This window comes from Amblyomma americanum, unplaced genomic scaffold (genome assembly GCF_052857255.1).
Source record: "Amblyomma americanum isolate KBUSLIRL-KWMA unplaced genomic scaffold, ASM5285725v1 scaffold_52, whole genome shotgun sequence".
Lineage (NCBI taxonomy): Eukaryota > Metazoa > Arthropoda > Arachnida > Ixodida > Ixodidae > Amblyomma > Amblyomma americanum.
The window spans coordinates 151,185-175,444 of record NW_027526524.1 but is presented as its reverse complement, the minus strand read 5'-3'; the positions used below and the strand labels follow the sequence as shown (position 1 = coordinate 175,444).

The window sequence follows — 24,260 nt, the reverse complement described above, 5'->3', positions numbered from 1 at the left end:
AATTTTATGCTGTCTTTGCATTGGACACACACGTGACACATAAAATCTTAGTGAAAAAACAACAAAATTTTATGTGGAATATGTGAAGATGGAACTGTTAGTTAACTGTACGTTATTTTCATGCATAAAAATCAGAAACTCGGAGAAAAAATATTTTACTGTATTTTACGATGAACACATTCCTTTTCACCCACTGTTACTCTTAGGTGAACATCCACTTGTTGATCTGAGACATGCTTTTTAAGTTCTTGAAGGAGACATATGTTCTAAACAAACTGTGAATTTGAAAAACTAGGGTCTATTAAGCACAAAGAAAAGACACTTGAACCATGTGCTTGATGCATGATACTCTTAGTTGCTTATGTGCTATAAAACAACACGTCTGTTGATTTGTCCGTTATTTTTAAGTTTTCGAAAGCATCAGATGTTTTGAACAAACTATAGATTTGATAAATTGAAGTCAATTAATTACAACAGACTTTTTCAGCCTTGTGTTTGGTGCATGAAAACCTTGCTGCTTATATGCATAAAACCTAACACAACACAACTTTTCTTCGTAATGGTGCATGTCATTAGAATATATGAACCACCGCGTAGTATTTGCCTATGACCACTAAATAATTTGTAATTGAATTTCTTCTCCCCAAATGATGGCTATGACGTTTAAGGCGTGTCTAGGTCATATGAGGCATGAAAAAAACAGCAGCATAAGTGGTGATATGTTTTTTTGCTGCCTCTGCCTGTGCTTATAGTTCTGGTGTGATTTTCAGTGCGTGTCAGCGTTTGCTCTAGAATGGTGGGGGCGCACAGTTGGCTTGCTATATCCCGAGCCAAAGCTCAGTGGTGAGTACTAAACATGGGAAATTGGAGCTCTGCAGATGATGCAGACGGGCGATGACTGTGTAGCCACTAGAAGAGCAGAAAAGCCCCTTCATCATTACCTCAAGTCCAGTCACTTTAATGATTGTCTGGGGGAAAAGATCGGGTGTGCTCTACAAGATGGGCACGTGACTGCAGTTGTTCCTGCAGGCGCACTTTGAAGAAGATCAGTATGAGCCAAGGCGCACGGATCGCAAGCTAAAGCCGTTTGCCATCCCCACCCTGTTCAGCCATCGGAAAGTGCCCAAACGGCGCCGGATGCTTGTGCGGGGCAACCCAGCTGAAAACAGCAGTGCTGGGACCACCGCTTCTTTCACAGGCGCTGGAGCTGTGACACCCACTTCAACGGTGGCCACCAGCCAGCAGGCGGGCTTGTGCTCAGGTACGTTTCCATGTAATATTGATTTGGGGGCTCATTGCACGTGTTTCATTATGCAACCTCTTCCTGAACAGAACTCAGTTAGTATTCACTCAGTGCACTGTGGAAGCCCCAAACAGTGTTGATGCATTGGGGAATTAAAATCTGAAAATCAGCTTTTTCTTGCATGCTCACTTCAGCCATTTACAAAATAGCTGAGAGCACTCACTGGCTTGACCATTGCCCATATCACACCCACAAGGGTCTTGAAACATCTTTTGTGCCAAGTTTTGTCTTTTGAGCATGAAAGGGCACTGGCCCTCCTGGTACCAGAATTGGTCAAAGTGCTCAGCAGGGATCAAAAGTGGCCCCCTCACAGTCTCTACAGCTTTCTCTTTTCTTTCATCGTTCCCACTGTCCTGGAACTGCATGTCTATGCTAATATTGCACAGTATTTGTCTTTGCTCTGGCATGTACCAAAACCAGTTGCACAACTCTTGACATTCTGCCTTCTTTTGCTGCCGCCCTTCTCGCGGTGCTGCTTGGGACAGTGAATGAATCTGGTGAAACGTAGCCATCGATTATGCATGCTACATTATTAGCCAAAATGGCACTCGAAGAGTTGTGAAGGATGATGCAGCTTTGGGATAGGCATAGGAAACGGCAGGCAATCTTCATGTGCAACTGTTGATCCTGTGCCACCATAGGGAACCTGCACTGGAGTTTCCCTGCACCACCTATCGGCCATCGCGGAACTTTTTGGTAGGCAGCTACCACGGCTAGAGGTGCGGAAGGCCGGCTGAAAAAAAAACCAGCGGCGTTTTGTAAGTGCTGCACTGAAGAGGGCTACGATAAGAGTGTTTTCTACTTGTTTCCCTCGTGGCCGCACGAATAAGAGCGCTGCAGTGATAAACTCAGACACTTGGATGAGTGCGGAAAATCCGCATGCGCCTTATTTGTTGGTTGCTTTGTCGTAGAAGCTTTGATTTGCTTAACGCAATGCAGCTTTGCTACTCGTGGCATACGTATATGGTAACATGTTTACTCACTGCACAGTCCAGACTGCAAACCACGTCTACCAGCCAGCGGTTGATGCCCAAAAAAGCAAGTATTTTGTCAGGCGACATCATACGAACCACTCTGCATTGTTGACAATTTCCCCCGCAGCATATACAACTGTGAGGCTCCTACAATGTATCTATAAGAATGATTGAGAAACATAAATACACTCTTAAGAACAATTCACCAGGCAGGAGTTGTTCCAAATTACTTCAATAACACTCGGAGTGATTTTGTTCTTCAGTCGCTTCGATGTTAGTACTTGCTTGCTTGCGTGCCCAGCACGAAAACTTTCATGCAGTATTTGTTTTAGGATACATGGTAATTTCCAGCGATTGCATAGCTTTAGTCGTTTTACATTGAGCATAGAAACATTTTTTCTGTATTTAAATCTGCTGCTGTAGGCTGTGCTTCACGATGACATTCTGCTTTGCTCAGTGCACTGATTTTTTACCGTAGCAGGTGTATTGAAGGGGCAGGGGAGGCAAGCTGATGCAATCGGAGACGCTGCGCCGCTAATGCTATCAGGCCGTAATTTTCGCATAGTGCTGCAATCGATACAGAGCAACTGAGGGACTTTATGAGGGACTTTATCAAACACTTTTTCAAAATCTATGATAATGGGGTGATGATCGGTTTATTTATTTATTTATTTATTTATTTACAGGATACTGCCGGCCTCAGTTTGAGGCCTTAGGCAGGAGTGGGCATATCAATAATACATCAAGAAAACGAACATAGAGAAAAACATCGCAAGAATTTAAGTGAGAAGAAGAGACGAAATCCAGCAATAATAATAGTAACGAAAAGTAAAGCGCGACAAAAACAACAAGGCGCGTACACAGCAGCATGACACAACCACGCATGCTCAGTCACTTGAGCAAGAAACGAAATGTACAAACAATGAAAACAATCATGCATATGAAGCACTCAAGGCATTGCGCACAACGACACGATGGTAATTCTATTTTGCTTCAATACTGTTAAGCATGCCGCAGAATGACTGGACCGTCGGGCATTCCACTGTACTCCAGGTGAGCACATTCCACTCACGTACTGTCTGTGGAAAAAACGAGTTTTTAAACACGTTAGTCCTGCAAGAAAATTCTTTAATTTTTTTCGAATGATTAGATCGTGTTGGGCGCTTAGAAACTAAATTAATGTACACATCCTTATCTATTCCCAGCATATCATGATATAGTAGGTACATATATTTCAGTCTGTCCCTATACCGTCTCAATTTTAATGGCTCTAAGTTTGCGTTGTTTAGAAGAACCGTCGGAGATACTTGCCAGCTATAACAGTTGAATATAAATCTAACCGATTTTCTTTGAATGCTTTCTAACTGTGTTATGTTTTTCTGGGTATACGGGTCCCATACTACTGAGGCGTACTCAAGAATTGGTCTAATGTACGTTACCTTTCTTGTAGACTGGAATGACCTTCCCGATACGCCAATCGCGTGGTAGTGAGGACGAAGAAAGCGACTGCTAAAAATTAGAGATAATATGACACTACACAGAACTTTCGTATTATCTAGTTGGTGATTTTTAAAATTGATTCTTGTTTCCAGTAAAAAAAAAACAAATGGACAGAGGTATAATAGACGCAACGGATGCCTTTGTCGTGCCAGCAATAAGTCAACTGTGGTATTAGATTTTTTCAACTGAATTAAACTGTCGTCCAAAGCATTATAAACAGGGTATTAGTCTACAATTTCTACTGCGATTCCCCGCCAGTATTGAATGCCTGGTAGGCTAGTAATTATGCTGATGGTGGGTGAAAACAATATTTTTTTGCAATATTGTTGTTTCTTTTCATAGCTACATTTCGTAGGAAAGCATTTGTTTTAGTTTGAACTAGCTGTACTGACATTCGAAATTATTCGAAAATTATCGATTCGATTCACAGCAAATTTTTATTATATTCGTATTTACCGCAAAGCCAGTTTTTGTTATTCATATTAGCTTTGCAACCAAAAATTTCATATTTACACACCTCTAATATTTATCTGTAGCACCACTGATGATGTCGTACCACCTGGCTACAGACCACCTCATAAACACCGTCCTCGACCATTGTTGCAGTTTAAAAGAGGTTCTCTATGCCAAATTTGGCAATCTGGGTCTCCAGCAGGTGGACACTTATTTGGGCTGTGTTTTAATGTAATAGCGTTAGAAGCCTCTTCGGGGGACAAAAAAAGATGCGCTGTCGGGTGCATAATTCCCAAGACTGTAATCAACATAACCAGACCGCCAGTGACAACTATACGTTTACAGTAAACCCTCGTTAACTCAACTCTCATTTCCGAAATATCGGTTAAGTCAAATGTTTTCTACGCCCTGCCTTCACCTCCCATAGGTGCTATGTATTTGCCCCCTTTATCTCGAAGCATTTTTCGGGAGTAATACGGATATTTCAAAATTTTGACCAGGACGACTGAAGTCAAAGGCCAATGCCAAAAGGTGATATGGGCTCCGAGCAAGCGCTTGGCTCCTGCTGACTGCCGAATGCGGTCACAATCGAAGGGCGAATACAAAATTCTCATGGACACAGCGGTTTTCCGTCAAGCAACTTTGGGAGAGTGCTCATGGGTCTTATTGGTTGGTCTGTCCAGTCTGCTGCCTTTCGCATGTGCACGCTAGGAAGAGCGCTCTGGGGGATTGTGTGGTTCTATTTCGTCGCGCTATGCGCACAACACGTTTACTTCGATTTTGTTGTTATTTATTTATTTATTTATTTTATTTATTTATTTCAAAATACTGCAGACCAGCATTGGCCCAAGCAGGAGGGGCGTGAAAAAACTTAAATCACAACACCACGTGAAAACATTGCGTGTGACACACAGCAAAAACGAAACCAAGAAGATAAACATAGCAAAGAGAAAAAATACATGCTGAAAAAGGGGAAAAAAAATAGTCACTTCCTTTTTAGTTAAGCAAAAAGGTTTTAGCGCCTGTTCCACGTTAGGAGAGTTAAAAATCGATTCAGGGAGTGCGTTCCAATCTGCTATTGTTTGAGGGAAAAAAACTGTGCTTAAATGCATTTGTTTTGGCAAAAAGAGGCTGTAAGGAGTGCTCCCTACTATGGCGGGTCCTTCGAGCAGTGGAGTGCCTGAGGAATGAAGGGGGAGAAATGCTAAGCTTGCCAGCTATAATTCTATGAAGGAAAGAAATACGGTTAACTTTTCTGCGCGTACGGAGCAATGGAATGTTATTGTCTTTCGTGAGCTGTGTTGGAGAGTCAGACCTTCTATATTTATGAAAAATGAAACGTACTGCCTTCCTCTGGATGAGCTCTAGTTGATAGATATATTTCTTGGTGTGCGGGTCCCAAATTTCAGAAGCGTATTCAAGTTTGGACCTGACAAAAGTTTTGTAAGCCAAAAGCTTAATATTTTTAGGAGTATGTTTTAATTTACGTCTCAAGAAACAAAGCTTAGAGAAAGCGGCTGAACAGATCTCAGAAATATGAGTTCCCCTGGTTAATCGGTTGTTAAAAGTAATTCCTAGATATTTATATTGTGAAACCTCTCTAGTGTGGCTGTGGTGAAGGCAATATTGATAATGACTAACATTTTTTTTTCTCGTAACTCTGAGAAGTACACTCTGATCTATATTTAAATCCATGTTCCATTCCTTACACCAGTGACATATTTTGAGCAAAGATTCTTGAAGCAATTGATGGTTGTTATTTCTTTATATACAACGCAGTCATCTGCAAACAATCTTATTGTTTCTGGTTCTTGGTTTGTTTCTGGTTGTTTCTGGAAGATTTCTGGTTCCTACATCTCGCAATGACTATGGCCAGCGCCGCTTCGAGTATCAAGGGGTAAAAACTTGGAATAAAATCCCCTGTGCAGTCTTTGCAACGTCCAATCCTTATATTTCACTAAAGACCTTTTTTCTGTCACAAATAATTACCTGATTTACAATGCAAATCGCTTAGTGATTGTCTCTTATTATTCTCTGTAGTGTCTATGTTGGGTTTGCCATTCATATGTCATTGAATAATCACTTCTAAGGCAACTGCGTTTATTTTGTATAAAAAATGCTGTTCCTGTCTTCATATGTTTTTTGTCATGAGCCCTCTTGTATTTCTGTAATTTGAACCATCTTGCTTGTACGCTTTGCATTTTTTCACCATTCTTATGTGTATTATTTTGGCATGCAGTAGAAATCATTTGTCCTCACTAATCTCTTTGCTTTTATTGCATGGATCCATAACTAGCCTTTGGCTAAGGATCCAGACAGTGATGTTATGTACTGTACTGAAGAAATGATAATAAAAAGAATTGAATTGAATTGAATTGACACAGATGGAGAAATGGTATCTATTAAATCATTTATATATATTAAAACAGCAAAGGTCCTAACACCTTACCCTGGGGAACACCGGAAGTAACAGGGATTCAGAAAGAGTACCATTCACATCAACACACTGAGTTCTACCACTTAAATATGCTCTGACCCATTCAATAAGATAAAACAGAATACCAAGTAACTAATTTATTAAGGAGCTTTGAGTGTGGCACCTTATCAAAAGCTTTAGCCATAGCCAAAAAAAGAACATCAATTTGTCCCGAGTTATCCAGCACTCTAAGAAAATTATCAATAGTCGCAACTAGTTGAGTGATGGTCGACATACTCTTCCTGAATCCATGCTGAAAAGGTGACAGAATATTTCTTTCATTTAAAAAGTCAATTATTAAGCGGGCCACGATGTGCTCTAGAAGCTTACAGGATGTAGAGATAATAGATACCGGTCGGTAATTAGTTACAAGTAACTTGTCCCCTTTTTTATGAATTGGCACAACATGAGCCTTCTTCCAATCTTCTGGCAACTCACTGGTTTGTAGAGACAAAGTGAAAAGTTAAGCCAGATGCTCCGAGACCTGGAGCACGTAACGCTTTAGAAAGGCATTTGGAATGTCGTCCAGACCATGGCCCTTCCGAATATTTATTTTACGCAGCAAAGAGAGAACCCCTTCTGTGGAAATAACAGGAACTTCGTTAGGATCGATGGATTGTTTGGGTGCATCAACGACCATATCTGAAAGGCTCCCGAAAACACTTTGGAAATACCTGTTAAACTGTTGAGCTATACCCTTCACATCAGTGACGAGGCTCCCATCCTCACTTCTAATTTCTTTGAAGGCTTCCTTTTGTTGACCAAGGTATCGCCAAAATTTGCTCGGATCTGTTTTTATGAATGAAGGAAGGGTGACCTTAAAGTAATGGGATTTTGATGTAGACAGTGCCTGTGCTAATTCGTGTTTTAATTTCTGCAAATACTGAGAACATAAAGAGGGATGTCGCCTAAGACGTTTAAGTCTCCGCTTCATATGAATAACATCACGACTCACCCAGGGGCTCCGACGCTTGTTTCTAATTTTTCGCCGAGGTACAAAATTTGCGGTGCAAAATAATATGCCCTTCTTGAGGCGTTCCCATAAGCTGTGTGTGCCACCTTCATTGGTACACATTAACACATATCCAAATAGTCAATAATAGAAGTGTCGTCAGAGCGATCAAAATCATGGACATAGGCAACAGACAAATTTCGTGTACTTTTAACGTGATCAGTAGGACAAGAAAAAAAAAAACAAATGGTGATCTGAAATACCAGGTTCAACTCTCAATTCACCATTAGAGAACAAATCACTGATAAAAAACAAATCAAACAGAGCATTTTTACGGTTGCAGTCACACACAATTTGGTTAAGGTTTAAGGCTAACATAATGTCCATAATTACATCACTAGAAACACAGGTCCCGTAAACTATACTCCCCCAGTCCAAGCCTGGTAAATTGAAATCCCCCGTCACAATCACATTAGTTTCACGTTTGGCTAGCAGGTGATCATATAAGCTCTCAAGAAATGCGATTTCAGTGTCAGGAGCACAGTAAACTGCACATAATAAGAAGGTCAAACCCCAACATGACACATTTAAAAACAGACTTTCATGATCAGGAATTTGGTTGAGGACAGTGACCCGCAAAAATGACTTCACATTTACTGCGACACCCCCGCCCCTTGAACTGCGATCCCTTCTAAAGATGTGATAGCCAGGGGGAATAATCTCGTCATTACTTATTTTATCATGCAGCCATGTTTCTGAAAGAACAAGAACGTGTGGGCCGTAAGAAAGTAGTAGTAGATCAAGGGCGTCAGTTTTGTTCTTAATACTTCTGGCGTTAAGGGACAACACGCGTAGATCATGTGCTTGGGCCTGCAACCGCTATCTTTCAGAATTCTCGCCTCCTCTGATAGGCACTGGAACACGTGAATTCGAAGCATTGTCCCACACATAGTAGGTGTTATCAATACGCAGTTTGTCACGCAAAAGCGAAACCTTTCGCCACTATCAACTTCATTTTTTGCACTCAGCCAAAGTAATTTGCGCCTTTTAACTGTCTCCGCACAATAATCATTTTGGATAGACACTCCGGTCCCCTTTAACTTTCCAACACTGCTCCAAACCTGTTGCTTTTCTAAGTAATCCTGAAAGTATAAGACAACTGGTGAATTCGCACCTCGGTGAATGCAGGCAACAGAAGTACACGTAAGTCCCAGTTTATTGTAGAAAACTTTGTCGATCACTATTTCGGCGCAATATTTCTGTAGTCTCGTTTTCTTCTTTTTTAATGCCAAACACAATCAAATTTCTCCTGCGACTTCTATCCTCTTGATCAACCAACCTTGCACTCTGTGATTTCAATGATTCTTGGACTTCTGCTAAGCTTTCATGTAGGCCATCTATTTCCTTCGTCTTTGCGGCTATTATTTTCACGTTTTCCTCGAGTTCGTTCACGCGCACGCCAAAGTTCGCAAGAGTTTTTTCTGTCTGTTCTAGCCTACTGATAACATTGGCCAAGTCACTGCGTATAGCTTGCTGGTCTATAACAAGTTGCTGAAGGAATTCCGTGACAGAGGGATCTGGACCAGGGTTTTGCTCAACGTCACCGCAAACCAATAGCATCGATGTACAGAAACACTCATAAGCAAAGGTCAAAACCATATGTGGGCTCGGCATAACGACAAGATACATTTCGTCACTACTGTACGAACAAACACTACTAACCTGGACAGTAAGCAGGAATCTTTGAGTTAACGACATGATCCCCGCCGCCTAGCCGAGCCCACTGGTGAAGTATCGCTGGGGACAGTCTTTTATAACCCATGCTGGAGATGTCACTGATGCGCGAAAATCCTGGAGTGGAACACTGCGCATCTCAGGCAGAAAGTCCGAATCTGGTAAATGGCAGCTTTCACCGATGGAGCCATCTTTGCTGTTATCCGATCCCAAGTGGCGACACGTGCTTGAAATTGTTGACGCACCGGCTGTGGCAAACAGGGCAACCTGGACAGTAAGCAGGAATCTTTGCGTTAGCGACATGATCCCCGCCGCCTCGCTGAGCCTACAAGTGTGTGTGGTGTGCGCAACGGACGATGATGTCCCGCCCCAAGCAATGCAAATCCCTGATGTTGGAGAAAAAAGGCTCCTTAATCAAGGAAGTTGACAAAGCAGTAAGGTCCAAGACAAGCATCGCCAAAGAATTCGGCATTTCTTTGTCCATGCTTTCGACAGTACAAAAGAACAGACTTGGATGGCTTCGAGCAAAGCTTCTACAGCAAGCAGAAGCGGATTTGGGCCTCGAAATTCCCGGATGTCAAAGCAGCACTCATGTTGTGGCTCCAGAATGTTAGGGCAGCCAACCTTCCCGTGACCACCCAAATGATGATGGAGAAGGCGGTTGCTCTTGCATTGCAGATGGGCCACCCAGACTTCACCTACAGCAATGGCTGGTTTGAATGATTTAAAAAGAGAAATAATGTGGCCTCTAAGCCTATCCACGGCGAAAGCGGGGCCGTCGATGAGGGAGCTGCAGACACCTGGCACAACCACCGCCTCGCCGAGCTCCAAAAGGCTTACGCGGACAAGGACATTTTCAACCTCGACGAAGCAGCCCTGTTCTATTTATTTATTTATCATTTATCATCATACCCACAGCGCCATTGTCTGGCATTACAGTGGGGGGGTTTACAAAGAAAAACTACACACAAATACCACCGCGTGCAGGTGGTTACAAAAAAAGATAACATTCAGATAGAAAGAACACGGAATTATACATAGAGAATAAAGAAACTGTCACAGCATGGAAGAAAATGAATCATTTGATAGTATGGACACTACTTCCTCGGGCAGTTTGTTCCACTCCGAAATTGTTTTGGGGAAACATGACATTTTAAAGAGGTCAGTCCGGCATCTGTATTCTTTAACTTTAAGTGAATGATCTATCCGTAAAGACACATAACTAGGGTTGACTATATATTTTTTTCTGTCTATTCCAGTTCTTGAATGAAATATATTATGAAACAATTTTAAACACAGAACTTTCCTACGTTGTTGAAGTGTGTCCCAACCCAAAGCTTTTTTAGCGCTCGTTACGCTGAAATATCGCCCATAGTTATTAAAAACAAAACGAACGGCCAAATTCTGAACTCTTTCTAGCTTTTGAATGTGAAGCAAGGATTTCGGGTCCCGGACTGTGCAAGCTTACTCAAGTATGCTTCTAACATTTGTATTATATAGCAGTTCTTTTGTCTTTAAAGGATAAAGTTTTGCGTTACGTCGCAGGAAGCCCAAAACGCGACAGGCTTTGGCAGTAACAAAATCCACGTGACGGCGCCAAGACAATGCACTAATTAAGTATACACCAAGATATTTAAATTCCAACACTGAAAGCAGTCTAATATTATTAATACTGTAAGTGAAAGTGTGGGGAACCTTCTTTTTAGTGAAACACGTATTAACAGATTTTTGTAAATTAACATGCATTCCCCAATTTTTACACCACTGGGCTACTTTACACAAGTCCTGTTGAGTGGGAAAGGCAGCGGCAACGGCACGAACATGCTTCTAACCAGGCAATTTTTCACGCTGCAGTTGCTGCTCTCCGCCATTGGTGACAATGGCACGTTTCAGGTGACAAGGACACGCCCTCCTCAAGATAGCGGCCATGGAATTCACCGCCTGGCAGATCTTCATTGCAACCGGCAAGAATCCTGGTTATATTGCGCATATTATCCATCGATGGGGACATCACATGACATTCTTCAAGACGTTCAGCATAAAAGGCCCCATCCGTACCGTTTTTACTTCAGTGGGAAAGGCAGCGGCAACGGCACGAACATGCTTCTAACCAGGCAATTTTTCACTCTGCAGTTGCTGCTCTCCGCCATTGGTGACAACAACAACGGCACGTTTCCGGTGACAAGGACACACCCTCCTCAAGATAGCGGCCATGGAATTCACCGCCTGGCAGATCTTCATTGCAACCGGCAAGAATCCTGGTTTGATTGCGCATATTATCCATCGACGGGGACATCACATGACATTCTTCAAGACGTTCAGCATAAAAGGCCCCATCCGTACCGTTTTTACTTCAGTGGGAAAGGCAGCGGCAACGGCACGAACATGCTTCTAACCAGGCAATTTTTCACTCTGCAGGTAACACTTGCGTTCCCTTGCTATAGAAGTGATGACCGTTTTTTGCTGCTGCTGCCTTTCCAACAAAGGATGTGCGATGTAGTTATGTCAGTGAAGGCGTTCTTCGCCAAACTGTTGTTGCTGTCGGACGACATTGAACAAAACCCCGGTCCTGAAATGGCTGTTATCCTTCAAAGTTTGCAAGAGGGTCAGGCAACAATTCTTAATAGGCTAAGTGACATAATGGAAAGACAAAGCAATCTTGAAAGCATAATGGGTGATTTCAGGGTAAGGTTAGATTCACTAGAATCAAGGATAGCCGTTCTCGAAAGCAAAGAACGCGAGACTGTTAGTAGAAATAGGGGTTCGCAAATATGCTCGGAAAAAGATTTGACAGCCAAAAAAATAGATCACTTAGAAAAGAGCAGCAGAAGGATGAACCTAATTTTCTATGGCTTCGAAGACAAGGAACCACGCGAAAGCTGGCAAACTTCTGAAGACTTTTGTTAGGAATCTTTGCCAGGACATGTTAAAAGTAAACATAGGGGAGATTCAGCGGGCCCATAGGATAGGCAAACACACTATTGAGCGTAAACGACCAATAATAACAAACTTTGCATCATACAAGGACATCGAACTGATCTTAAGCAACGGCAATAAACTAAAAGGCCCTGATTATGTTGTCTCACGGGACTACTCTCGACGTGTCAGAGAAATTCGTCAGAAGCTCTGGGCTGTTGGTAAGCCAAGAAAGCTTAGCGGTAAGGACAAGGTGTCCCTAGTATATGACAAACTAATTATAAATGGAGAGGCTTTTGGGTGGGATGAGGATACCCAGTCTGTAAATAAACTAAATAAGGAATGACCAGTTTTAAGTAATAGGAAGTCCCAAAATTCTGAATGCTCTGTTCTCTTAATAAACGGCCAAAGCATTAAAAACAAAATCGATGAGTTTTATGGTTTGGTACAGATGCTCAACCCAGACATAGTTTTTGCTACGGAATCATGGCTAGACGACTCAGTAAGAGGCGGTGAAGTGTTTCCTTCGGGTTATCAGATCTTTAGAAAAGACAGGAACTCTAGAGGCCGCGGTGTAGTTTACCACCCAATGCGCGAGACCACAAGTTATCTCATCACTAGATGACGCACTGGCTTCACTTCCTGATAATCGGATTGTGTTACAGGTGACTTTAACTTTCCAAACTTAAAAACTGGGATGAGAGCATGCGCTCATACAGAACCTGTTCAGCATTTTTTGACATGGTTTGCAAATATGGGTTTGATCAATACCTTGTGAAAGGCACACGCGGAAATAACATCCTCGACCTGTTATTTTGCAATGACCCGAGTGTTGTTCATGATGTTTGTGTGTCACCTGGTATTAGTGATCATAAGATTGTAACTGCAATGCTTACTCTGCCACAAATAATTCCTGCTAGCCATGAAACTCGCAAAATGTATGACTACCCCAGGGCAAATTTTAACGAAATCACCTTAGGCATGGAAGCGATGTTCCAGGCTTTTTTGCAACATTCGTCTGAGAGTGCAGACTTTCTATGGAATTTTTTAAAAACGAGTTGTCAACACTGATTGAAAAACATGTACCTTTCAAATACATCTCAGATAAAGCAAAAGTAGACAAACCCTGGATGACTTATGTGGTTAAAAGGAAGATAAAACAAAGGACTCATGCTTACCAAAAATATAAAAAGAATCCTTCAAACAAACTTGAGCGCTGTCTTCAAGAACTACATACAGAATATATCGAAGCTATCAGTACAGCAAAAGATGTGTACTTTTCCGGACTAGCTGAATCTATTAAGACAAATACAAAAGCTTTTTGGAGCTAAGAAAGACACCCAAGGAAAGGATGGGTATTCCGAGTATTCTTCACAATGGAATCCAGATATCCGAAAGCAGCGCCAAAGCGGACTGTTTTAATAATTACAATCAGTATTTCTAAAAAAGAAAAAAAGGAATACTTTTCCAAGTACTACTTCCAGTGTGCCAAACATAATGTCTTCAATTTCGATTACACTGGAAGGTATAAGGAAGTGTCTCAATTCTATGAATGAAGCCAAAGCCACTGGTCCAGACGGAATCTCTCCGAAGATACTCAGAACCTGTTCTTTCATTATATCTCAATACTTACAAATCATATTCTGCAAAACCCTCGAAAGTGGCATACTCCCTAAAGATTGGAAGAAAGCCTATGTAGTACTAGTGTTTAAAAGTGGTTCTAAATTCTCCGTAACTAACTATAGGCCAATTTCACTTTTTTCCATATGTTGTAAAGTTTTTGAGCACATTCTTTATTGCAATATAATTAGGCACTTAGAAGGAAGCAATTTTTTCTTTCCAAATCAGCATGGTTTCCTCAAAGGAGTGAGCTGCACTACTCAGTTTATTGAACTATTTCATGTGCTTGCAGATACTGCCGCAAAAAGAGTGCGTACCGATGCAGTCTTTCTTGATTATCACAAAGCATTTGATTCCGTGTCACATGATCTGTTAATACACAAAATGAGAACTCTTAACTTAGATACAAAAGACATCAAGGTTATTGAAGACTACCTGAACGACAGAACGCTAAGCGTAGTTATTGGTGGCAAAAATTCTAGTTTTGCTCAAATCACCTCGGGAGTGCCGCAGGGCTCTGTGCTAGGATCGTTACTCTTTTTAATTTACATCAATGATATCGCTTCAAACATTTCTTCACAAATGAGACTATTTGCAGACGACTGCGTTGTCTACAGAGCCATTTGCAATCAACCTCATATAGATGCACTTCAGCATGACCTAAACAATATAGCCTCCTGGTGCCAAAACTGGGAACTAAGCCTAAGTAGAGACAAATGTTACCAGGTAACATTTACTAAATCTAAAATCACTAGTGAACCCACCTACAAACTGGGTGATTAGATGCTAAGAAAGGTGAATGAAGTTAAGTATTTAGGTGTTCTTTTGATGGGAGATCTGTCCTTTTCTAATCATATTACCACGACTGTCCAAAAAGCTGGGAAAATGCTTAGCCTACTTACACGAATCCTTAGGACTGCCCCTCAGATTCTAAAAATTACAGCATATAAGTCGATGGTAAGACCGCAATTAGAATATGCGTCCGCATTATGGGATCCCCACCAGCGGTACCTGATTGATAAAATAGAAGCCATACAAAACCGCGCTGCCAGATTCATATCAAGGCAGTACTCCGGACACTTAAGCGTTACAGAAATAAAGAAACAAGTCGGACTAAAACCGCTACACATAAGACGCCAAAAGCACCGCCTGAAACTACAACATGCAATATACACTGACTCGACAGGCATTGACACGCTTACATACCTCAAACCCCCCCGTTATGTTTCAAACAGAAGAGACCACAGTTTCAAAATACGCGAAATTACCTGCAAAACAAACTACATGAAGTATTCCTTTTTTCCCCGTAGTATTTCTGAATGGAATAAGTTGCCGGTTGACGTCGTGGGTGCTCCCCGAGATGTATTTTTAAGTCTAATCAGTGATTTGTAATTGCACTGTTCTTTTAAGCCATTGACTGCACACTTTGTCCTAAAGCGCTTGCATGCATGTTTTTTTTTTGTCTTTTTTTCTGTTCTACTGATCTTGATGCATTGCTCCTTGTCATCCCTCCCTTTTGGGATTATTATATTCATGTACTCATCACTTTATGCTGTACCCACTCCCCTGCTAAAATGCTTCGGCGCTGCAGGGTGTACTCTAAATAAATAAATAAAGCATTGCAGTCACTCTGATTGTTAATGATTCTATACAATACACAATCATCCGCAAAAAGACGCATGCATCAAGAAATACCTGAAAAGATGTCATTCATGTAAATTATGAACAATAAAGGGCCCAAGACGGATCCCTGTGGCACCCCTGATGTTACAGGAACGTCATGCGACTGCTTACCATTGACAACAACACACTGACGCCTAATGCTCAAATATTCTTTTATCCATCTAATAACACTTTCATTTATGTTGTACCAAGGTAATTTTTGTATTAATAAGGAATGTGTTACGACGTCACAAGGCCTTCCTAAAATCTAGAAATATACAGTCGGCAGAATTGCCTTTATCTAATGCACTTGACAGCTCATGAACAAATTCGGTTAGCTGGGTAACACATGAGTAACCACTGCAAAAGCCATGCTGATTGGTATTTAATAATGAGTGTGTACTAAGATGATCCATACTATTAGTAAAAAACACGTGTTCTAAAACTTTACACGTCACACTGGTCAAAGACACTGGTCGATAATTTGAAACAACATTCCTAGGTCCCGATTTATGTATAGGTACAACATCTGCAAGTTTCCATTCATCAGGCAAAGTGCCGTCCTGTAATGACTTAGTGAAAAGAATTTGAAGGTACCTTGATAAAGAAAGAGCGCAAGAAGAGAGCAGGACTGTGGGTAAGCCGTCTGGTCCAGGGGCACTGTTTTCATTTAAGCGTTCTAAGAGCGACACAATTCCTCGCTGGTCGAAATCAATGTTCGCCATAGGTTCGGTACTGATAAAGTCCGGGGCGAAATTTGGCAGGGCTGTGGTTGACCGCAGCAGAAAACACCAAGCTGAAAAACGTGTTAAAGCACTTGGCTTTCTCCAGATTATCATGAACGACAATTCCGTTATGATTGAGTGGTGGGATAGGCAATTGATCCTTTCTGTTTCTTTTAACATACTGCCAAAATTCTTTAGTGCAATCTCGGATACGCATGTCGAAAGACTGAAAGTAGGCAAATTTAGCCTCTTTGACCGAAGCATTCATATCTTTAGTAATCTTTTTTAACTGATCCATGTTTTCTTGTGACGGATCTCTTTTGAAGCATACGTATAGTTGTTGCCTCTTTTTAACGACTCTGCGCACCGCTTTTGTAAACCACGGCTTGCTTTTGCTGTTACGTTTCGTCATCACCCATGACGGCACATATCGTTCACGCAGATCAAAAAGTTTAACTTTCAGTGTGCGCCACAGTTCATCAACGCTAAATGATTCAGACAATGTTTCGTACACATCGACATAGGATAAGATGCTGCTTAGCCTCGCATCACGCCAAAGGGAGAAGTGTGCTCAGGCGCTAAGCGGCGCAAAGACAGAGTGACAGTACTTTTCGAAGCCAACTCCACCAGTGATCAAAAGATGCCGCTAATTGTTATCGGCATGCCGCGCAACCCGAGGTGCTTTCGAAGTACCCGGCTCCCGAGAGATTTGACTTCCTGTGCCAGTGAAACGGCAGCGCTCTTCGAAGAATCTGTCCATGGCCTTGACCACAAAATGGCGAAGGACAGTCAGTAAGTGTTGTTCATTGTCGACAACTGTCCCAGCCACGAGAAAATTAACAACTTTGAGGCAGTAATGCTGGAGCTCCTGATGGCTCACATGACGTTTGTGCTCCAGCCAACGGACCAAGGATTCATTGAGGTTGCTCGCAAGTTCTGTAGGAAGAGCCTGCTGCACTGAATTTTGTGTTCTTACGACCGTGGTAAGAAGTATGAGATAGATTTGCTCAGTGCAGTCCACCTCATCGCCGAAGCATGGCAACAAGTCTGTTCATTGACAATTGCAAATTGTTTTGCGCATGCTGGATTTTCTCGGGCCGAGAAATCACTCGAACCGGACACTGACGAGTTCAGTGGTTGTGATGAACTTTGTGACAAAGCTCGCAAGGCAACTGGCTGCTCCAGCGATGCTGAAGACGCCGAGGTCACTTTTGAAGAGTACGCTGTATACGAGCTAGATGTGCCCATTACCAGAATGCTGTCCGACGCTGATATCGTTGAAGTGGCAATGAATCATGTTGACGACGAAGAGCCTCGGGAGGTGCTGACAACTACAGAAACAAGAAACGTGCTACGCTTGCTCCGCAAAAAATTTGAATGCAGCGGCGGTGACCAGCAGCTGGTGCGATGCGTTCAGCAGCTCGAAGCCGCTTTTCTAGGGCGGAATGCGAACGCGAAGCAGGCAAGCATCGCCCAGTTCTTCTTTCCAAGATAATAAGATTGTAAGATTGTTTTTTCTGCGAATCCTTTTGCGTTTATTACAAAAGCTCCCATTGTGCAGTGGAGCGTTTGTTAGCAGTACTGGTTGTTACTGGCTGTTTCAGTGCCGCTGGCACTGAGGTTCTCGGCATTTTGCTTAACTCGAACTCCACTTATCTCAAAATTTTACAACTAAAGTTAACGAGGGTTTACTGTAGATGAATATTCGTTGCATCCATGTCGCCACCTGGGAAAACCTTTGGGGCAACATCAGACCACCAGCTAGAGGACCCGAAGAGATGTCTGGTTGGGTCTGTGAACACAACCAAGAATGACACAAAACTTGATGTAAACCAACAGGTTCTAATACTAACACAAAATGCAATTAGGTGCCCCTGTGATTTTTTTTTGGAACAGTCCTCACAACATGAAGCTTTTATTGTCAGCTGATTTGTTAAAATGGCCAGTGCTTGTAATCAGCTTACCAGATATTTTTTTTTCCTAGTGATTTTTCCTCTGTAGAAGTGCATAAGTGACTGTTTAGATTTTCAAACATGTTTAAAGTGAAGGAGCTCTGGAGTACCTTTTTGCAAACGATACAGTTCTTGAAGAAGTTGATGTTCACTGACCATGTTGTTCTGGCGTCCAACAACAAAAACGCAGAGTGGAAGCAGCAAGAAGAAGAAGGTTTATTAGCGATTGCTTGCCGGTATGTATAGCCTACAGGCAGCTGCATGATGACAGCCACGTGTTACAGACAGCAGGCTGGCCAGAGCCCACACAGAGCGCATGCGCAACTGATACAATACACATGTCAAGGTTACGATTGACGTCTCGGTACCCATATGGGTTCCTAGTTCACTGAGGTGGCCCAAGGTTTCAGTTTCAGTTTATTTATTTCTTGCTACAGAGAGCAGTGGGCCCCGGGAAAAAAAGCCGTAGCTTGACAAGCTCCCGAGGCCCACAACATCCAGCAACAGTGGCGCCATTGGTCACATGCGAAGAAGAAAGGCATACATAAACCTAAGGCATGATTCACGATCAATGAATGAACAGTGGAAACACAAACTAAGCGCGCAATATAACATAAAGAACAAGCAATATACAAAATTCAAAGCATGCACTGAAAGCATTATTTAAACTTTCTATATGCAGAGATTATAGCACTTAATTTCACAGCAGTGAACACATTGACAACGCATAAAAAAGAACAATTTTCGACATACATGAATGAAGACAGCATGATATTGGCGTGCTCACGGGTTACGATAAGCATTCAACGAGCCTGCATATTTCGTCTGTATACGTAACAACCACAAACCATAAAAAAAAAGAGAATTATTTAGTGAAAGAATGCCCTGAGGTCAGCATTGCTGCATTTATTAATGTCAATGCCTGCATCAAAGAGGCGGTGCAGTCGTCCTTTAAGGGTGTTGAGACCAAATTTTGAGGCTATAAAAAGCTTGTTATAGGCTTGCTCGGTATGTAAGGTTGCCCACGGCCAAGAATTGGATGCAACCAATGCTTAAAATATATTTTAATTCAGCTCCAAGGAGTCCTTAAATGCTTCTTCGCACGATCAAGACCCATCACTAGCGTGGCAATTGCTAACATATAGCCGTGGGAATGATATCAGTGAATGTTAGTAACATCGCAGCACAGTAACGTGACATGCTATGAACGGTGACGCATGACATTGGCCAGGTGCTGTGTCGGCGACTCGGCAGTCGGTGTGCTGATCGGCAAATATATGCCGTCGCTGATGCAGTGGCCGGCGCCAGCATCGGCAGCCGAGCGAAACCTTCTCGTCAATGCGCCGATGTAGTTGGTGTTGTCTGCACCTTCTCCATACAACGAATAAGCAAAACAAGCGACTGCATTTCATATGTTCATCCTTCGACTCGTCAGCGGTACGAACAGGCCTAGCGAGTCCTTGGGGTTCGTATGCACAATGTTGGTGATTCTGGAGAGCAAGTTCACAAGTTTTAGCAAGTACAGGTCGTTGAGCATAGTTTTGACAACAGTGACCTGAAATTGAGGATTCCTTACATCTTAGGACACAAACACATCGAATGGGAAGCGCTGCTGCTAGGCGGTGTGATTTAGTCTGCTGACCAGTGCTGCAGGTGCAGTCGTCGGTGTCGCTTGAAAACAGCAAATTCAGCTATTTTAATTATTGAAAATAGGCGCCGAACATGCTTCTAGATAAATCAATTTAAAGTCAAGTACTGGACGCTCTGGAAAAAGCAGTTACAAAGAGCGAAAAACTCCAGTCCTACGCAGTGTCAACAAGCTGGCTATGAAGCGTTCCCCAGGTTGGTGCCAGTATTATTTGGCGACTCTTGCAGAGTTATCGCACTGTGTAAACAAATAAACTGACAAGTGTTTCAAAAGAGAAGAGGTTGTTTAACCTAAATAGAACACAGCTTGCTATTCATGCTGAAAAAGTATGCATTTTAAAAAAATGGTTTTTGAGGAAAGGAAATGGCGCAATAATTCTCGTATTTCTTTATAGCGCTAAAAAAAAACAAAGTCACAGGAAGAAGTACACAGGACGGGTGCTCCTGTGTACTTCTTCCTGTGTGCTTGTTTTTTTGCAGCGCTATAAAGAACTTCGAGAAACTATGCTTCACCAACTAGCCCCACAAGGTGTTTTGTTAATTCTCGTATCTTGGTGGGCACTGTGTTTTGGTAAGTGAAGGGAGGAAGATGGCAGTGAAGGAAGAAAGAGAAGAGAGAAAGGGGTGCAGCAGTGGAGGGCTCCCGAATAATTTCGGCCGGCCGTCATGGCTGGGCTCCGCAATTGCTACCTGCACACAGATGTGTAATCAAAAGTAGCGCTGAGGTGCAGTCGCCATTGTGGACGCATTCCTTGGGGAGTTACATACTCGTGCAGTAAATGCTGAATCCTGTACAATTGTCTTCAAGCATTTATTTAGCAAATACACAGACTGTTTGCTGTACAAGCAATAGAAAAAGGCGAGCAGCAGATATTGTAATCAGCAGCCACGGGGCCCTGGGCAGTCTCGCAGCGCAGTTGCGCGGGCGGAGGGAAATGAAGACAGCAACAGGCCAGCTCAACAGTGAAACATCGTCACTGTAATGTGAGCAGGGGGACCGGCCGTCTGACGCGCTGTCAGGTACGGCCACCGACACAGACGTCTGCCGAGCATTGGTGTTGGCATATATAGTTAAAGAGAAGAACATGTCATCAAGGCTGCTACTGTAATCATTGATCATTCAGCAACCACTACACATAGGACAAATGGAAATCTGCCGGCAGTCGGCGTGCACTCATTACGTCACATACTACATACTTAAAAGACTGGCCGAACCTTGGTCACCTCAGCGAACAGGGAAACCGTACGGGTTCCGAGATGTCAATTTTAACCTTGACATGGTCAGTGACTTTCAACTTGAACCCTAGACTATACTATGATACAGTTCTTGTATTTGTCCGTTACGCTGGGACCTACAAAAGCAGTGCACATGTTTGCCCTTGCAACACATTCCACCGCTGTTGTTGCCGTGCAGTTAAACGAATTGAGCACAGTGTTTGCTGCATTTTACTGCAAGTGGAGTTCCTTTTGAATCCAGAAATGGGTTGTAGCACCGAAAAAGACCACACACAGCAAGTGAGACGAGACAGGCACAACTTTCAACTGTTTATTCACCGCAAATGCAAATGAATATAAGGACAACAATCAAGATGGGTAGCAAGAACCACACATGCGCGCGAGGGTTTTACAAAAAAAGTGGATAAAGATAGGCGAGGCACACAGGTATCTAAAAAAGCAGTTTCATTCTTATTGACTGCTCGAAAAGTGTTTCGTTACATGGATGACTTTTTACTTGTTCTAGACAAACATTGTGCCATTCCCAATGAGGATACACTTATGAATGTACTGCATAACTTTGAAAAGCATGGCAGGGGGCTCACTTTCACAAGTAAGAGCTCCCGGTTGAAGACAGCTTGCAGTTCTGGATGTAAGATTTAGGTTCATGAATAAGCACGTTTGCTGGTCTTACTCGCCCAGAGCGCCAAAAAAGCTATTGCCTTATAATTCATGCCATTCAAAAATTGTGAAGAGAGGGATCGCTAAACTCTGCTTAGAGTCTGCACTCTGAAAATCGTGTGTGCATAATATGCAAGATAGTTTTGAGAATCAATTGGCTAGGCTTGAGGCCGCCGGTTTCCCTGGGTCGGTTGTTCCCGCTGTTGCAAAAGCGCTCTTGAAGAAGTTGAAGCCCCGAACTCGTAAGGAGGCAATAACCCCTCTGCAGGCCAAAGTGTGGCCTGAAGTGATGCCCTACGTGCACAAATTATCCCATGGCCTCAAAAAGGTGGCAAACCGGCACAATGTGCTGTTGGTCTTTTCAGCCCCTCGGAAGCTTGGCCAGTTGGCTTGACGCATCACAGGTGAAACCAAAAAACCTGGCTGTAAAAAGAGGCACGGGAACCGCTTTGCGGTATGCGACGCAGGCGTGTACGAAATCCCCTTGACATGTGGCAGGTCGTACATGGGCAAACGGGGCGCTGCGTCAATGACCGCCTTAGGGAGCACGCAAAAGACCTAAGGAATAGGGAAGGTGCTAACCTTGTCGAGCACTGCGCAACTTGCAAGGATTGCACGCCGATGTTTTCGGGAGTGAGGATTCTGAGCAGAAGCAAGTTAAAAACAACCCGTGAAACGATAGAGGCATACTATATTCAAAGAGCTGGGTCAGAATGTGTCAGGTTTTCAGGTCGTAATCAATATACCTAGTTAGGGAAAATTTTCAAACTTTTCAGATGTTTGTAAGGAGCATGCCAAGATTGCCCAGAAAAAATTACTGCCTTCCTTGATGATTAATTATGCAATTTCTGTGGGATCCTCATATGTCATGTCATGACTCAGCACTACTTTTTAAGGTCTTGATCACTCTTCTTTTTCATTTTGTATAATTCAGAAAAGGTGTTCCTTTCAAAGTTTTTGCGATAAAGATGTGATGAGATTCTTTTTCCCCATGTTTCTTTTTTTTTTTTTTTCCCCTTTTCACGGTGTGTGCCTGTGCTGGTCTGAGAGTAAGGTGTGTTTGCGTCTCTAAATAAACAGTTGTCAGTCAGCGCTGTGTTCGTCCTTCTCTTCCTTCTTTTCTTTGGCTGTGTGCCGTTGCGCAGAAAAAATATGAGCTTCAATCAAGAATACCAGCTAGCCCAAGAACTAACTCTACTGAAGTTCAGTTGCATTGGTTGCAGGGCATCGCAAAGAGACTTGACAACTCCATGCACTTCCGTGCTAGATGTTTTCACCATTTTGTTTGTTGTTGTGACTGAAAGGGTTTGAACTAGGCTACATGCTTATGAAAAGCATGCATTAACCATGTGCAAGGTCAGCATCTGACAGCACCTCTCTGTGCCATGCAACAGCCACCAACTCTGCTGATGCAGCTGCCTGGGCCCAGCGGGCTGCACAGTCCACCGTGACATCCCGTGAGCCAGCCTTCACCGTGGCGACCTCAGGTGGCAACATCATCCTCGTGCCTGCCACCACATTGAGCCAAAACCAGGGCCTCATCATTGACCAGCCGCCAGTTGCAGTGCAGGCACGAGCTACAACTGGGGTGAATACCATTACGGTGGCGACCTCAAACAAGTTCCAGGCTGTTAACCCAAGTGAGTAACAGTTGCTGGGATTTAGTCGAGGGTTCGACGGCATACCGTCTGGTCAGGAATCGTGGCTTGATGAGGTTCACTGGTCACTGACCAAGGTCAACAAAATAATGACGTTTCGGGAGCGCTATGGCTCCCTTGTTCACAATGAGCAACCAGCTGGACGTTCCGGGCTTTTTGTAGCGGTTACTATTGTTCTGAGGCATTTCGCATAGATAGGGTGCAATGTGCCATCATTCTGATTTATTGTGTTGTGCGTAGTCTGGATGATTAATGACTCGAGATTTCGGCGGGCTGATACATTCTTTTCCGTTGTCACTATATCTGCTTCATCCCAGTTAACTTCATGGCCAGTCTCATGGCGGTGATGGTGGCTACTGCTGCATGGGAGGCTGCGGGCACCAAAGTATTGGAGGTTTTGATTCACTCTATTGTGGCGCACGCATCTGAAGCATTGCCTCGTTGACGCATCCTGTACCTTAGTGGGCTGTCTGAGTTTCTTTGGAGGACCCTCGGCCTATGGTTGGCGTGAATAGGTCGAAATTGCTTTATAACTACAATATCTATTTAAAATTCTCCCAAGTTCTCAAACTTCCATCTCGAGTTATATTCATATACCGTATATGCTCGCGTAATGAACCCACTTTTTTTTTTTTCAAAAAAAATTGACATCAGTTTGGGGGGGAGGGTTCATTACGCGGGAAAAAAGTTTTAATAGATTTTTTGCAAGGGTCGAGATTTCATATCATACTTCTGCCCGTCCTTCCCTCATCAACAAATGCACGAAGCCAGATGTGTTCATGCTGCTGGCGT

The 24,260-nt window shown here is 42.9% G+C and overlaps 1 protein-coding gene across 11 annotated transcripts in view; it reads left to right on the top strand.

The window, feature by feature from the left end:
- LOC144112092 (uncharacterized) overlaps nt 1–24,260 on the top strand; it is a 179,791-nt gene that overhangs the window by 21,597 nt on the left and 133,934 nt on the right. For 5 of the 11 annotated variants that reach the window (XM_077645165.1, XM_077645162.1, XM_077645167.1 and 2 more), the window contains exons 2-3: nt 1,018–1,261; nt 23,205–23,450. In XM_077645165.1, the coding sequence (XP_077501291.1) occupies nt 1,018–1,261; nt 23,205–23,450 (490 nt within the window). The remainder of the gene's footprint in view (nt 1–1,017; nt 1,262–23,204; nt 23,451–24,260) is intronic. The other 6 variants (XM_077645172.1, XM_077645171.1, XM_077645164.1 and 3 more) reach the window with 5 other exon arrangements.